Consider the following 17,925-nt stretch of genomic DNA (forward strand, 5'->3'; position numbering starts at 1 on the left):
CTATTTAATTGGTGAATATTTGCATGAAATATGTAACACAAGGTCAATAAAGAGACAAATAGCAATCACTTGAAAACTGGTAAAAAAAAATAATAGTTCAAAATTAAACATGTAACTTATGTGTTTGGTGAGCTCAACAAGACTTTCAAACCATTAGATTAGTAAATCCCTCTACAGGAGACAAAATGAGTTCATTAAAAAAAATTCCTAAAGAAAAGTAAATGGGTTTATTCCAATTATTTAAACATGAAGTTAAACAAAAAGAACAGCCATGCCCCATTCTGTGGAAAATATTTCCATTAGGCATTCCAAACTAACGGCTCTTACTAAACTGGAAAAGAAATGTAAAACAAAAACACATGATGAGTTAACTATTATTGAACCAAAATTAATTAAAGAATACCTTAGGCAAAATCATACAGTGACTTATTATAGAATATCTTCGAAATCTTTTTCTATATTACAACAAAAATTTAAAGAAAATGAAGAAATTATGTTCATAACCACAAACACACAGTAACGGCAATTACATATATTCATATTTTTAATACTGTGATTCTGTAAGAAACAACACTATAGAATTTAAAATATACAGTTGATCATATAATCCTTGGTAAATCCTTCCAATTACTTAAATTTAAAACTCATTTACAAAGGCTTAATGTCTTCTTTCTTAGTCCTAATCAGCTTGATTATGTTCCATGGCATTCACTATTTCACTCCCACCTTCCAACCCGGTAGCTATGATCTCCCCCTGAAAATGCCAATCTGAACACCTTATATATTTATGTGTTGGGTCTCCTCTATCCAACCCATAAGCTTCCCAGATTCTTTCAAGAAAATAATTCATTCACCTTTGACTCATTCATCAAGTATATTTTGTTAGCAAGGTAACGTTACTACCAGGCTAAAATCACTACTCTCATGAAATCCACTACAATTAGTATTAACTAATTTTCATTTATTTTCACTTGTTAAATTAAACAAGAAACTCCATGAAGGTAAGGTCAAGGAGTGTTTAGTTTATTACTACATCTTATTTATTTATTTATTTAGTTAGTTAGTTAGTTATTAACTTGAAAGTCAGAGACAAAGAGAGATTTTCCATCTGCTGGCCAGAGTTGGGTCAGGCTGAAGCCAGTACTCTGGAATTCATGTGGGTGCAGGGCCCAAGGATTTGGTTAATCTTTTTTGTTTGTTTCCCCACGTGCATTAGCAGAGTGTCAGCTCAGAAGCCAAACAACTGCACTCAAACCATCGCCCACATGGAATGCCAGCATCACACATGGCAGCTTAACTTGTAGCATCACAACCCTGGCCCTTCATCCCTGTATTACTAATGCTTGACACCATATCTTTCATAGAATTGCTATTCAATAAATGACTTTCCTTGCTGAATCAATAAATATGCACTAATAGACCTAAATTATGGTTCTCTAATTTAGTTGCACAGCTTTTATTATTATTTCTATTCCTGTTTGTTTTCAATGTTTGCTACAAAGGTAAGGAAATTGCAGACCCATGTGGGCCATTGATAAGGATAGAGACAGCGTTGGGGTGGTGGAGGAACTTGAGGTCTTTTGTTGGATTAAAGAAGCTGACCATTCTCTTTCACATGCATGTGGGTATGTTGCTTATCTGCACAGGAGTCTGCAACTGAATTGGTCCAGCCTTGTAATGCACTCAGAGGCTGGAGGGCCTGTCCACGTGATGCTTCCTGAGGTTGGGGGTCAAATGGAACAGTCCAGTCATGAAGTCCCCAAAACCGGTCCTCAGATCCTTCTCTCTGTGCACTGGCAAGTGCAGCAATCCAGTCCAGCCCACACTTCAACTTCTCCCATGTAAATCCCAGTGGGTACAGCTGCCAGACCTTGTCCACCCCAGCCCTGGTTCTCTTATGCACCAGCCAGTGCTGCAGCCTAATCAGAGAGACCCCTAAAAACTCCAACTAGACTTGTCCCAAGTCCTGGCTCTTGCATTCATGGGTACTGAAACCTAGTCTTGGAGACCACCAAGAGCCCCGACCAAGTCCACCCTCAGGTCCATCTCTAACATGAACAGCAGGTACTACAACCTAGCCTGGCTTGGCCTTTTGACTGGTTTCACAAATGCCAGCAGTTCTGCAGTCTAATTGGGGAGACCCCTAAGAACTCCTACCAAGCCTGCTCCAGCCCCAGTTCCCACATGGACATTGCATCCTGGCTTGGCCCCAATCCTCATGTGTGCCCAATGCCTGGCCAATGCAGATCCCTCAAGTCACCTCAATTGGCTAGCCACAAGGCCTAGCTTGCCTGTTAGCAATCCTAGCCAGCCCCCAGGCTCAGAATACATCATGCTTGGGTCTGGAACTGTGGTCTAGCAGCTAAAGTCCTCATCTTGAACGCACTAGGATCCCATATGAAGACTGGTTCTAATTCCAGCAGCCCCACTCCCATCCAGCTCCCTGCTTGTGGCCTGAGAAAGCAGTTGAGCATGGCCCAAAGTCTTGAGACCCTGAACCCACATCGGAGATCCAGAAGAGGCTATGGGCTCTTGGCTTCAGATCGGCGCAGCTCCAGCCATTGCAGCCACTTGAGGAGTGTAATCATCAGATGGAAGACTATTGTCTCTGTCTCTCCTCCTCTTTGCATATCTAACTTTCCAATAAAAATAAAATAATCTTTCCAAAAAATACATCATGCTCATAGCTGGCTGTAGTGTCTGTTTGGGTCCAACCTTCAGAACTTTCATGAGGTTGGCCCCCAGGCTGGACCCTTGCTCTGACCTTTCCATGTGTTGATGGATTCCTCAGCCTGGCCTTGGAGTGTCCTCTGGGTTCCCCCATCTAACCCATCCCCTCTCAGCTCTCTCAGATACTCAGAGGTTCAGTGTCCTGGTCCATGGAAGCCCTAGCTTCATTCTATATTTCTCAAACAAGCCCTCAGTGCGATCCTTCCATGAATTCCACCCCATGGGCTCATGCAGACCCAATCACAAAGCACAGACAGGGCAGTGCCCATGTTGGTAGCAGCAACAGATACCCTAGCAGCCCACAGTGTGTGGTGGCTGATACCCCGCCTTCACTTTCAAAATTTTATTTGAAAGAGAAATTGACAGAAATCTCCCATTCTCTGGTCTTCTCCCTCAAATATCAGCCATAGCTAGTGTTGGCCAGGTCATGGAAGGAACCAAGCTAACCTGAGCTACCACCTACTACTTCCCTGAGTGCGTTTTGGCAAGAAGCTGGAATTGGAAACAAGGCTGACACTAGATTGCACATATTCTGATGCAGGATTAAGGCATTTTAAATAACATTCACCCTACCTAAACTTTGCAAAATTAAATGTAAAAAATAATTTATACTAACTTTTTGAAGAACATTAGCACTCAGTGTTAAAGATAAACATGATAAAATGATAAAATCAGGATGCAGACTTATACCTAAGAATGTATCTCATATAATTTGTATTACTCAATTACATCTCAATAAAGTTGGAAAGAAATTAGTTTTCTCATAATCTCTATGGAGTACATTGTTTTACATATTTAATGTTCACCGGAGATACTAGGAAAATGGGAAATTTAATTCCAGAGCATCCAGATTCCTCATGACTGCTTGCTTTGTTAGAAGAAAAAACTGTTTCTAGCCTGGTTTATCTTCATGAAGTCATAAAGATAAATACTGCCTGCTTCTGGAATCAAGGAGACATTAGGACTCATAGTTTAATGTGCTTTTTGTAAAAGCAATTTTTCTTAATGAGAAAAATGTATGTCAAATATGGAATGTGCCTTTTAGATGAACAATTAAATTACAACAGTATAGTTCTATGATGTACATTTCTAAAAATATGACCTGTATAAATCGGGTTTATACCAAAACCCACTAAAGAATTCCGTGAAGTAGATAATATAAGGAGAACTTCTTTCATTAACATTTATGATTGAGAAAGAATCATTCAAACACAAATGTTAAAACACCTTTGGCTGAAAACAAGATATGCTGTATTGTGACTTTATTCTCTGGATTCTTGGAAGTAACAGTGTTAAAACATATTTACTGGGAATTAAGCACTGATAGTGTGTGTGTAAATTGAAAAGACATGTTTTTTTCCTAAATATGAGCATATGTATCATTTTTGTGGAGCATCATTTATATGTAAATGGTTATATATATATATATATATATATATATATATACCTCTATCTAATTTATATATTCTTACTATATATTATTTACATTTTGGTTTTTATCTAACACATTTGAGTGATATCATAACATGTCAATATCAGTTAAAACAGTAAAATAATTTATTATATCAATATGAAACCTATATTTCATATATTGTTAAATTTATTATAAGTCACACATTATAGTTATAATAAAATATATTGGCTTTGATTAGGTATTATAAATGTCTAAGAGAGTTTCAAAGGCTTCATGGTAAATGAAATTAAAAGATAATGTAATTTTTCCTTAGCATTTTTGAAGTGTCTTCATATCACCCATGTAATAATGAGCCATTTCAGATACACAGACAACATTAAGAGCAAACAAACAAACAGACAAAAAACACCAAAAAAGCAATCAGTCAACCTTAGTTGGGATGTAGGCATTTCAATGATGCTATCAATTAAATGTCATTACACTAAGAATGGACCTCCATGGGTGCACCTAGTTGTCTGTCTCTTTCAGACACAGAACAAGAGGACATGTTCTCTCCATCCTGTGTTACCACATAGTTTCTTCCTGAGAGATGACATGACCTCAACCCATTGGGCAACATGGGCCATTGCATTAACTTTCTTTAAATGGCTATATTAAAGGATAGCTTTATACTGTGATTCATCACTGGTCTCTTTTCCTGGAAAATTTATAATTACATTTAAGATGATGTGGAAAGTTAGATGGAATGCTTTTAAATGGCAAGGAGAGGAAAAACCACATTTGCGGCTAAGTCCTGCCTCTCCTCACCCTCACAAGAATGCACACACATCACAGAGGGCTCCGCAGCTCAGTGTACTTCATTGTTCATGTCTGAATGAAAGGCACATACAAAGAAACAGTGGGTGGAAAATGCAAGCTGTCTTGCCGTCTTCATGTTTCTACACAGTAGTTGTGCCCCCTGTGATTAGATTGTCTGTTCTGTTTTCTACATTTATTTAAATGCCAAGTAACGTTTAAAAAATGCAGTTAATTTGTTTAGAAAAAACTTTTCATGATATAATCCTTTTATGTATGGAAATAACTAAATAACTAAATAACTAAATCATTTTCAAAGGACATTCTGAGGAATATAATGCTATATTCCTGAATCCTACACACAAATTATAAAATTAACCTAAACTGACATCTTAAGCCTAGAACAAAGGCTCAGAACTTAAAAATAATTACACGTCTTAAATATTAATTTTTAGTTCAATCTGAAAGAATTAAAACTATAATTTTGAGCTGTTTGTTTTTATTATTTACATTTCTTTAACTTTATATATTTTTAACTTTCCTAAAGTTTAGGAGCACTGATAAAAATTTAATAGTAGTGTCAGTACTTTATGATTTTCATTGCTTTCAAAAACTTGTATCTTCCAAACCCCAAGATTTCTTTACCTCATCAAATTTTCCAATAAATTTAATCCATTGTGAAGTCATTCTCACAAGTACCTTGGTAGTAATACTTTAGGAAAAAAAAATAGTATTATCTGACCCTATTTTTATTTGAAATCAATTCAACAGTCCTTTGTTCATCATATAACCTCCTAGATGTGTCTTCCCATAAATCTTAATATTAAAATTTTTTGTTAAAATTCAGTTCTTAATCATTAGGTGGCAGAGAAAATCTATAATTATATTATAAATAAACATTATTGTTAAGTATGGCTTATGCTATGCATCTCCATTGTTTCATATACTTGGCCACACAAAACAAAACGCCTTCATAGAGATGGCTCTATTGAAACCTTCTGACTAGGCAAGAGACAAGTGGTTCTATTGGTACATTAGACAATTAGAGCCAACTTCAGGACTTTTAAAAGTATATGAGCTAAAAATCTCTAAAAGAATACTTAACATTCTCTACCCATTAACTAAATTTCTTTCTCACAGAAATAATGTAGGGTGCATATGTGTCACAAAAATCTCTTATTCAAAGAAGAAGTTGTTCAAATCATTTTCATTCACTGGACTGACCTTTCAGGAACTCAAACTGAGTTCATGTCGTAAAGCTAGTCTTTAATAAATGTATTTGTAGCATGGATGGCTGTGCAAATGAATGGACAAGGGAACTATTTCATTCATGTGCAAAAAGAAGACACCATAAAATGGAAAAATCTTCCATGTGCGTAGGCAGTTAGAAAAAACATAATCAAAATGTCCATAGTACTCAAAGCAATTTACAGATTCAGTGTGATTCCTATCAAAATGCCTACAACATTCAGCTCAGATCTAGAAAAACTGATGCTAAAATTCATATAGAAACACAAGCTGGAAATAGCACAACAATGAACTTCAAGATGTATTCCAGGACATTTTTAATCAAAATAGCCTGGTGCTGGCACAAAAATAAGCATAAAGACTAATGAAACAGAATGAAATCCCAGAAATTAAGCCACACATATACAACCAGCTAATTTCTGACAAATAAACTGAAATTAAATCAGGGAGAAATGACAATCTCTTCAACAAATGGTACTGGGAAAATATGGTCAACATGTGCATATGTATCAACAAGACCTGTACCTTAACTTCATATAAAAATAAAATGGATCAATAATCTAAATCTACCATCTGTGCCCACCAAATTATTAGATGAAAACAGAGAACCCCTGAAAGACATAGGCATACGACAAGACTTCCTGAAAAAGACCCCATAAATATAGCCACTTAAAGCAAAGAAATAATCTGAGATCATAACAAACTAAGAAGCTTCTGCACTGCACAGGAAACTCAACAAAGTAAAGTGGCAACCAACAGAAAGGGAGAAAATATTTGAAACTATGCAACCAATGACAAATTAATATCCAGCATTTATAAAGAACACAATTAATTCAACAAAAACAAAAATCCACTTAAGAAATGAGTAAAGGACATGAACAAGTGTCTTTCAAAGATGAAATACAAAGGGCCAACAGATACATGAAAAAACGCTTAGGGTCTCTTTCCATCCGGGAAATGAAAATAAAAATCACGATGAGATTTCTCTTCACCCCAGTTAGAACTGTTATGATCTGAAAATCAAAAAACAATAAATAGTGGCATGGATGTACGGGAAAAATTAACCCAATTCTTTGTTGGTAAAAATGTAGACTAATGCTTCTATTATGAAGGACAATACTGAGATTCCTCAGAGATTTTTTAAATAGATCTACCACATGACCCAGGCATCTCAGTTCCTGGGAATTTACCCAAATGAAATGAAATCAACATATGAGAGAAATATTTGCACACCCATGTTTATTACATCTCAATTCATAGTAGCTAACATATGGAAGCAACTCAAATGTTCATTAACAGATGAACAAACAAAGCATAGCATACATATAGACAGACACATATACACATACTATGCAACACCACTCGGCAAAAAATAAAATTGGATAAAATCTTGTCTTTAGCTCTATATATGTACTAGACACCATTAAGCTGAGTGAAATGGGCCTTTTTCAAAAAGAGAAATATCATATTTTCCCTGATCTGTAGTAACACAAGGGTACAAAAAAATTTTAACCTCTAAGAATGAGATGGGCATCTTGGTCTTTGATTATTGTTGATAGCCTTGGCCATATTCTTGACAAACAATCATTTTTTTTTTAATTTTCTACTTGTTATTTCTTGAAATATTTACCCAATTGAGCAATAACTCTGTAACTGCAAAGTGAAATGAAAATATGGCTTTGTAAAAATAGTTTTTAAAAGAATAAGAAGTTAGGAAGGAGGGTGGGTGGTGAATGTGGGCAGGAGGGAGGCTAGGATGCAAAATATTACTATGTACCTAAATCCATATTGTTCACTTTATATAATTTTTTTTAAATAACAAAAAAAGGTGGGGGAAAAAAAGCACATCCCACTCCCTTTCGTCTTTCCTTATATGCCCCAGAGAAAATATGCACTGAGAACCCCTTTTCTGAATGAAATGGAAATGTGTCACATGATCCAAAAGTGTCCCTGAGGTCCAGACCTCAGAGTGGCTAGAATGGAAGATTGTGTCAGTCACAGCATAACTTTCCATGACTTTTGGAAAACAACAGCACCCCTCAGCCTTGCAGACCCATTTTCCTTAGGTTGTGAAGGTCTGAGTTAAAATTATTTCATTTCTCTGTGAATGCCATGGAAGGACTTTAATCACAACACTATGTGCTTTTGTGACAAAGCAGACAGCATGGAGCCTGATGTGTCCTTTGCATCCAGCCACAGACACTGCCTTGTGACGCTCCACAGCACAGTCCTAGCTGCTGCACTGTTTTCCAGAGACCCTTCCAGGAAAACCCTTCCTTCTTTCCTTTGGCTCTCAGGCGCTGTTTATCATCAGAGGGAGACAAGAAACAGCATTCAGTTCTTCCTTCCATTCCTGCCCAGTAAATGCCAGCAATTCCAGGATCTGCATTTCTCTTTTCTTATCCAATGTCCAAAGTTCTGTAAGTTCCTCACTGATGAAGTCAGCAGGGTCAGTCACTTCAGCATCCAAGTCTGGGTGGGTGGAACTACTATCCACTTTCACTTTCTCATGGCAACCTAAAATTCAAGTACTTTTTAGAATATTTATCCAAATCATTATTTTTCCTGGGTTGCTCATTCCTCTTCATCATATCAGTTAAACAGGAGTAGGAATTCAATGAATTATTTGAGCAGAATTAAATTTCTATACAACTAAAAATTATATTTTATATTCTAAAGCAATATAATAATTATCACTGTAAATTTTCAACTGAAATTAAGAGAAAAATGGAAATAAATCATTAACAGAATTTCAGTGCTGCATAAACTATCATATGCAAAAATTTTTCATTAACTAATACAATTGCTGTTCTATTTAAAACAAGAAAAATTACTTAGAAAACATTTTTATATTGGTAGTACTTAAATATATTTGAATATATTATTACAAAATTGTATCATTGTGGCCAAAATGAGAAACTAAAACTATACATGCTTCAATGCAGCACTCAATTACATCTCAAAGAAAGCTTTAGGTTCTGATCTACATCGATTTAATTTACATTTATTTTGCAACTATTAAAAATTCAAAGATTTCAATGAGGAGCCAAAATGAAAATAAAACTTGTCCTTCCTCTGACATGCCTCTCCAGAACAGGTACTTAGCATTTTAAGACTGTAATCTGTACTCCAAAATCTAAATCCCTCTCTTTATCTTGATATTCAGTTTATAACATATACTCATGATTGTTTAAAATGCAAAGATAGCAAGTTCAAAGAAATAATATGTACTGTATTTCAAACCAGTCAAATGTCATTCCCAGGTTCAGTAATGATTTTACTCAAAATCATAGCAATAACTTCCTCAAACCACAGAAAATTTATTCACCAGAAACTTCTATGATATTAGGGAGAACAAAAACCAAAGTAGGAAGAGGACAAGAGGAAGGAAGAGGACAAAGGGGCAGAGAGCAGAGAAGACCAACAACCAAAATAATTTTCTTCTCACAAAACTACTACACTGAGGGGGATTTTAGTCTGTCAATTCATGTGCTTCTAGTAAGCTACTCTTTTCCTTAGCACACAAATAACACACAGTGACTGTAAACTGGACAAGATTTATTAAAAGATCAAAAACTTTATTTTATTAATAGTTATTTAATGCAGTTCCATTTAGTTTTAAATTCCAATTTTAATTATCATTAATTGACTAGCATCTTAATTTTGTAAAGCAAAACTATGAAGAAGACATCCATAAAGAAACATGCTATATTCTTTAAATATTTCTGGGAAAATTAAGAATTTTTAAAATTTACAGCTGAGGGGCCCGGCGCGGTGGTCCAAGTGGTTAAGGTCCTCGCCTTGCACGCCCTGGGATCCCATATGGGCGCCGGTTCTAATCCTGGCGCTCCACTTCCCTTCCAGCTCCCTGCTTGTGGCCCGGGAAAGCAGTCGAGGACGGCCCAAAGCTTTGGGACCCTGCACCCGCGTGGGAGACCAAGAAGAGGCTCCTGGCTTCGGATCGGCATAGTATCGGCCCGTTGCGCTCACTTGGGGAGTGAATCATCGGATGGAAGATCTTCCTCTCTGTCTCTCCTCTCTGTATATCCGCCTTTCCAATAAACAAAATAATAAAAATAAATCTTAAAAAAAAAAAAAGATTTACAGCTGAGCACACTGGCTCCCTTGGCGGAGAGAAGCACAGTGGGCCTCCAGGACTACCCCATCCTGGAGGTTAGGTGTTTGGAGCCACACAGGTGCCTGTAGCCAGGCTGCTTGCTGCCCTGGAGAGAGCAACTCACCGCAGAGCTTCAAGACCCCCAGCTTGGAGGCTTCTCAAACTAGGTGCAGGTACATACAGCTGAGAACATTGGCTCGCTCAGGATGGCCTATAGCCAGGCCCTGTGGCTGGGCCAAGCCTCTCGGGCCACCTGGGAGTGTACCCTCATGGTTAGAAGGTCTTGATTTACAGGCTGATGATGGGATCGCAGATGTGGCAGTGGGAGGTGACCTGTGATTTTTATGCACAGGTTAGGAATTACAGCTGAGGGATTTCCATTGATAAGTCCACGACATATGTACATATGTAGGGGACCGACACCAAAGTGGTTTGGAGGGGAGAACAAGAGTGAGAGAAGTGGGTCTGATAGCAGATTCTGTGGGGCATTGTGGGTTCAACCATGTAGAACTGCAATCCCTGCTGGCTCGCCCAAGAACTGTTGATGTGGTCAGGCTTTGCTGGAGAGCTAAAGGGGTATCCCAGTGGGCTGGGGTTCCCACTGGCGAGAACGGGAGTAGGATTGAGGGCAGCAGGCTGGCTGTATATGGCTACAGACTGCACGGGCATGTGTGTGCACTAGGATGGTGGAATTACAGATTGGGTTTAACTCCAGCACCCATTGGTACTCGGGAGAGCCAGTTTGGGTATAGAATAGGCCAGACTAGGTCTTGACTCCCACTGAACCAAGTCAAAGTTGTGTCTGGGTATAAACCAGGTAATGCTGGACTGCAACAAACAACAACAAGAACCAGAATGGACATGGCTGGTTGAGCAAGGTCACTGTTCTTGTCAGGATAGGAGGTGGACAAAGTCAACCTGGACCAACAACCCACTGGTATGAGCAAGAACTGCCAGTGGGAGGAGACTCGATGGAGAAGCTTGGCAAACTCCTTTATTGGGACGCAGACCCTGAAGGTGAGTGCAAGAAACAAGGCAAGAAGCAGCCCAGACCATGCCAGGTTACAGTACCAGCTTGGCATACGTGTGGGTCAAATCTGGGGACAGAACAGTCTGGGCCAGTACATAACACCGACGGACAGTTCTGAGTACCAGGGCAGGGGACAGGAGGAGCCAGATCAGATCACAACACCAGCCAGTTCACTTTAGGACCAGGACAGCAATCAGGCTGGGCTGGTATAGGCTGCAGCACCCAGCAGTAGGAGCTGGAACAGGGAACAGACTAAACTAGGCCAGACTGTGCAATAAGACTGCAGACGCTGAGGTGAGGTGAGTCATGCCAGTCTGGGCCCAGCAAGGGTATGTGAGTCCCAGAAACAGGGGATCTGACAAGGCTTCAATAGCTTGGCTCAGGTCATGGGGTCCACCTTTGTAATGGGGGATGGTTCCTGAGCACCAGGAACAGGGGAACTGGTAAGGAGTGGATCACTTGGCCCAGATCCTGGGGCCTGCCTTCTAGGTGAGTATTGGTTTCATGAGCCCCAAGGGTTGGGGATCCAACGATGCTTAAAACACCTGGCCAAGGTACTTGGACTTGCCTGCAAGAACATGCCCTACTTAATGAAAAAGGTGGAGCAGCGGACACAGGCCCTGTTGTAAAAGGAGAATATGGCAACACTTTTGATGCTGTAGCAGAAGAACAGAACCAACTGGACAACAACCCCAAGCAAACGATGACAGCAAACAATCTTGGTGAATGGAGCCAATGGACATTGGGAGGGTGATATCATCCTTGGGTTGGTGAAGTCAGCATCATTTCAGAACTATCCAAACTACTTGGATAGAGCCCTCAGAATATGTACACACTGAGACTCTGGGTTGATTATGAGGTGGTGGTTCCTCATCCCTGGGTACTGGGACGTGTGGAAAGTTATGAGTGGTTTCCCTCTTTGTCTCTCACCTTCCCCCAGGAACAACAAGAAGAAATAGCAAATTTGGAAGCAATGAATTCACCCAGTTTTCCCTAAACTTCGATCCTTCCCACCCTGATCAGCCATGTAATCATTATTAAAAAAAATAAAATTTAAGGCCCAGCGGCATGGCCTAGTGACTAAAGTCCATGCCTTGAACGCGCCAGGATCCCATATGGGCCCTGGTTCTAATCCCGACAGCTCCACTTCCCATCCAGCTCCCTGCTTGTGGCCTGGGAAAGCAGTCGAGGATGGCCCAAAGCCTTGGGTCCCTGCACCCATGTGGGATACCTGGAAGAAGTTCCTGGATCCTGGCTTCCGATTGGCATAGCATCGGCGGTTGCACTCACTTGGGGAGTGAATCATCGGTTGGAAGATCTTCCTCTCTGTCTCTCCTCCTCTCTGTATATCTGACTTTCCAATAAATAAAATAAATCTTTAAAAAATAAACAAATAAATAAAATTTATTTTTAAAAAGCATGTATAAATGTTTCAATAACATTAATACTAATTACACTCACACAATGGTTAGTACATGTTTACATTAGAAAAGAATGTAGAACATTTTCTAAAAAGGGGGGAGGGTATTAAGATTTTCCTAGGACAAAAAGATTCACTAGGTTGCTTACTTGTATTTAGTAATAACTAAATTAAGAAAGAAAAGTGAGTCTCAACTCCTCTACTGGTTGATGTATTAGGAAATTAAAAAGATTAGTACTCACTGTTGGTAAAGGAAAAAACACTCAAAGATATCACAATTTACCATGTCAATTTCATAAAAGAAATGTCAACATGAATTAACTCATTTAGTCAATATTTATTATCCAAAAAAATTTAAATAATAACTGTCCAGTACTTTGGATCAGGGAATAAAACATGTGCCAAATTTCTATGCCCCCAAACAATCAAATCTCCCACAACTGCAAAATGTAATGAAACTTTCTTGTACAAGAATATTGTACCCGTGTTTAGTTTCAGGAGTAAGCTGTGGAAAATTAACATATGCATTGAAATTGACAAACTCAATTCTAGTTTTTCCTTTAATACAAATGTATCCTGGGGACTTATGAATTACTGGTTCTTGCCCAGGAAATAAGTCTTCCTCTATGTTGAAAAGGTCTTTACCTAATGTTATTTATTTTCAATAGTTACAACTAAGCTTTGAGAACCTGAATAATCTCCTAGAATCCGAAACAAAAACAATCTCCAATCATCTGGTAAGGCACGGGAATGTATGTGTGAAATAAACTAGAAGTAAAAGGAAGACAAAATTCCAAATGACGTTAAGCTATCATAAAAGTATGTAACCTACTTGTCATTTGCAGTTCTATTTGATGATGAAATACATTCCAAACCTGAAGGCAGCAAGGCTGTCTGAGTATATAGCAGGGAGAGTGGAGACCCATCAGTGCATGTCATCCAATGGGCCCTCAGAATGTAGAAGCCAAAATGGCTTATGGCCACAGTTTCAAGATCTAAGCGTGCATTTCAGTCCTTCTTGGATGTTTTAGTCTTCCCATACCTATGGCATTAAGAACATTTTCAAATTATAAAATAAATGCACGCATTCTTGAAGCAAAATTTAAAAATACATAATGGTTGCATTTTGGTAAAGTAGTTCATTTTAAAAATTTGTATCTGTTTATTTTCACTTTATTTGAAAGGCATTGACAGAAAGAGGCAGCCAGGGATCTTTTATCTTCTGGTTTACTCCCGAGATCCCTGCAACTGCCAAGGCTTAGCCAGACTGAAGCCCGGGATCAAGAACTCATCCAGCATATCACACTGCTGGTAGTGACCCAAGCACTAGATGGTCAATCTACTGCATCCCAAGGTATGCATTAGGAGGAACCAAATATTGTTTCTTTATTCAGCAATACTTCTCATCTGTTACTTTGCCATGGGAATACTGAATTTCTTCCCACTGTAAGGAGCATACAAATTAGCAGGGAGCCACCACAGTAACAAATTACAAAAACATGATTCTGCAAAGATGAAAGCAAAGGCAAACCCAGGTTCTGCGCAAACAGGAATGGCATCTCACCTAAGCCAGAGGCGAGAAAAGTCACAAGGTATCTGTAGTTCAAGTTCTGTAGTTTCTTCTGGTTTTTTTTTTTAGAACCTTTTTTTTTTTAAGTGAGAAAATTAAGATCAAAAGTGATTTTACAAATTCACTTCCAAGCTGTATAACATGGTTATCCCTGCACCACTGCCCATAACTGGCAAGGGACGCTTTTTCTCTGCCTTCTCTTTTTCAGGTCAGCATGGACCTGAAAAAGTCCAGGTAATTCCTCTCACCTATTTAATTTCATGGCCATCTCTTTGCTTGCCAGAAGCTAAAGCAGTGGCACTCTTGTTTCTAAACCAACTGGTAAGTCTACAGTGGCTGCCTTGGAAGAATAGGGCTGTGGTTTCAAAGTCCAGGAGCTGGCTGAGCAGGCACAGGAACACAGGGAGGAACCAATAGTTGCCAGTGACTAACTCTGGCAACACAGGGATAAACTGCAAATGTATTTTCCACATCCTATGCCACAGCTATTTCTCAAATTTAGATACAGAATTTTGAGTTATACTGTTTTGACATTTTAAGAAGTCCAAAAAAGTATTTGTATTGGATTATGTATAAAGGAAGCTGAATTTAGTCCATGGACACTGGTTTATTAAAAAAAAAAAGTAGAGATTTCAAATGCCTGACCTAGATGGTCACTTAGATTTATGTTCAACAAATCTGCTTTTCCTAATTGCATACATAACTTAAATATTCATCAAGGATCTACCTGCTGTATGTTTGGCTATGCCTTAAATGAGAAAGATGAAAAAGACACACATACAAAATCTTACCCCAAGAGGAGTTTTTTAGGTGAAAAAAATAAGAGGAGAAGTTGTGAATTGAAAGGATTTCTTCTTTAATAATTTATGTTTTTTAAGACTTATTTATTTTTATTGGAAAGTCAGATATACAGAGAAGAAGATCTTCCGTCCATTGTTTCATTCCCCAAGTGGCCACAATGGCCAGAGCTGAGATTACCTGAAGCCATAAGCTTCTTCCAGGTCTCCCATGCAGGTTCAGGGTCCCAAGGAATTGAGCTGTCCTCGATTGCTTTCCCAGGCCACAAGCAGGCAGGGAGCTGAATGGGAAGTGGGGCCACCGGGATTAGAACCAGAACCCATATGGAATCCTGGCGTGTGCAAGGTGAAGACTTTAGCCACCAGTCTACCATGCGGGGCCCAATAATTTATTTAAAATCCAGAGTAACAAGAAGGAGGAAAGAGAAAGGGAGATGGCGATGAGAGAGGGGAGGAGAAAGAAGGGAAAGGGGAGGGACTAGTTTACTTTCAGTAACAGTCTGCCTCCAGGAGCCAGGAGCTCCATGTGGGTTACAGGGTCCACAGCACTTTGGTCTTCTTCAATTTCTATCCAAGGGACATAAGCAGGAAGCTAAATCTGAAGTGGGGAATCAGTACTCTAACTGGCACTCCCCTGCAGGATGTTGAGTTCTCAACTGGTAGCATAACTTGTTGAGCAGAAGGTGTCAGTCTCACGTAACATGCCTTCTATCCTGCCATTTTCTCTAGTTACTGCAGTTAGACAAGGCAGAAAAAAATATGCATAGTGTAACAGGTATGAGGAATTATATATAAGAAATCTGAAGAAAGAGATCAGATCGCTATAAACTGAAAATACCTGAGGAGGGGTTAGTTGCAGTTGATTCTTAAGCAAACACTAAAAAAGCGTGGTCTTTGAGATAGTTGAGGTGAGAAAAACTGTGTCTAGAGAAAAGGCAGCACAATCAGCTGAAAGAGCGGTGGAGAGGTGAAGAGCACATGTGATACGTGAAGGGACCGGAGGCACTGCATTTGTGCACTCTGCTCTCTTCCTGCAAATGCACATGGCAAAGTGTTTGAAAAATACTATTATATTTATTTGTTCACCAGTAAACTCTATCTCAGAGGTATGTTTCCTGAGAGTGAAATATGTTTAGCTTCTCTCCATAATGCAAGTGTAGAGCAGTATTTAATATATGGAAGATATTTAGAAGACACTGGTTAAATACATACAGTTCATAAGCAGGAGACTGTATAAGTTGCTTTTAGGAATATTAACCTAACAACAGAATGAAGGACTAATTAGAAGCAAATGAACACAAATGTCACAAATTATTATACCAAAGTTAGGAAAAATAATACTTTGGGGAACAAAGAGATAGGAATAAATTCATGAGCTGCCAGGTATAAAACATGTAGGGTTTGATTAATTATGGGTGAGATGTAACACTAGAAAAACTAAAACTCAACTTTGGAGTGTCAAGAATGAATACATAAACTATACATGTTGGATACTACTATATGTTAAATTGTTCCTCCTCCCCACAAAAAATACTGTGAAGTCTTAGCCCCATAACTATACAATGCAATTTCATAGGGAAATTAATTATGTTAGAGACATAATTAGCTAAGATGGGTCGCACTGGAGCAATATGATGCCATTATCCACTATGAGCAATGTCCTTTGCAGGAGAAGAGGCACAGGAACACAGACATATGTTTTGTCATTTTAAGCCAGTCAAGGTGGCTTAATGTACATATCTCCAGGATAGGAACATGCCTAAACACAATATGAAACAGAGTTTTAGAAACATCTAATGGAGAAATTCTAAACCCTATTTAAATTTTGTAAAAATTTTAAGCTATATTGGGGGTGTATATTAAGGAAGAACTAAGAGTTACACCAAGTGTCTTAATGAAAATGTTCTACTTCTTTCTAATATGCATCCTGGTGGGGGTGTAGAGACAACTAAAGTCACAATGCAAAGAAACAGCAGAGTCACCGTTTAAACCACACTCAGATGTACACTCCATGTTAGACAATGATGCTACTTTAAAGAGAACAGAAAGAAGACAAGAATGGTAGATAACATTTTAAATCTGAATGTTGATTCTGAGTTCAAAGTAAGAGAGGATGATAATAAACTAACAGATCACACAAAGGATGGAGAGCAAGAAGTGTCTGGTCATTTGAAAGAAGCGAAGTAAGCAGGTGACACATATGATGATGTCCACCTTAGAGACAGGAAAAGGGAAAGAATAGAATGTGTGTGTTTAAATAGTAAAATTATTAGTGAAGAGAAACAACTGAAATACACTAAGATCAAGAACCCTATTTCTTCTTTCCATTCAGGTCCCAACACTAAATGGTCAATATTTCATTTCCTGCTGCTTTGCCTGCAAATCCACCAAATATAACCATCTTAATATCCGGTGCAACTTTTCCTGGCTTTCATGAGGCCTTACCGGATATTGATGGGGGAGGGGAATAACTATCTCCACGACATGAGTAAGGCTCCAGGCATTTTAATGAATATGGACAGTAAATGATTGCATACCAACTACTATTTTGTTCTATTTTTAGTTTTTAGAAACCAGTAAATGAACATATTTTCCAGAACATTCAGTTTATATTATAGAAATATGACTCCTGTCAAAACAAACAATATACATGTCATGCTCTCTATTTTATTTGAACCAAACAGGTGTCTCTGAAAAACAAATTGGGGGGAAAAGCAATTCAGGATAATTCAACATTTTAAAATGTGATTGAAAGCAAGCTGTCAACTGCCTGTTTTAAAAATTGAACCATATTCTCATCTTCA

At 38.5% G+C, this 17,925-nt stretch overlaps 1 protein-coding gene across 3 annotated transcripts in view; it reads right to left on the minus strand.

Annotated features, from left to right (window-relative positions):
* COL5A2 (collagen type V alpha 2 chain) overlaps positions 1-17,925 on the minus strand; it is a 141,003-nt gene that overhangs the window by 75,232 nt on the left and 47,846 nt on the right. The window contains exon 2 of one of the 3 annotated variants that reach the window (XM_040971842.1): positions 1,603-1,608. The exons of the other annotated variants lie outside the window; for them this stretch is intronic. Coding sequence (XP_040827776.1) covers positions 1,603-1,608 — 6 coding nt within the window. The remainder of the gene's footprint in view (positions 1-1,602; positions 1,609-17,925) is intronic. 3 annotated transcript variants of the gene reach the window in all.

The sequence above is a fragment of the Ochotona curzoniae genome, unplaced genomic scaffold (assembly GCF_017591425.1).
Source record: "Ochotona curzoniae isolate NIBS_2020 unplaced genomic scaffold, NIBS_Ocur_1.0 contig_2210, whole genome shotgun sequence".
Taxonomy (NCBI): Eukaryota; Metazoa; Chordata; class Mammalia; order Lagomorpha; family Ochotonidae; genus Ochotona; species Ochotona curzoniae.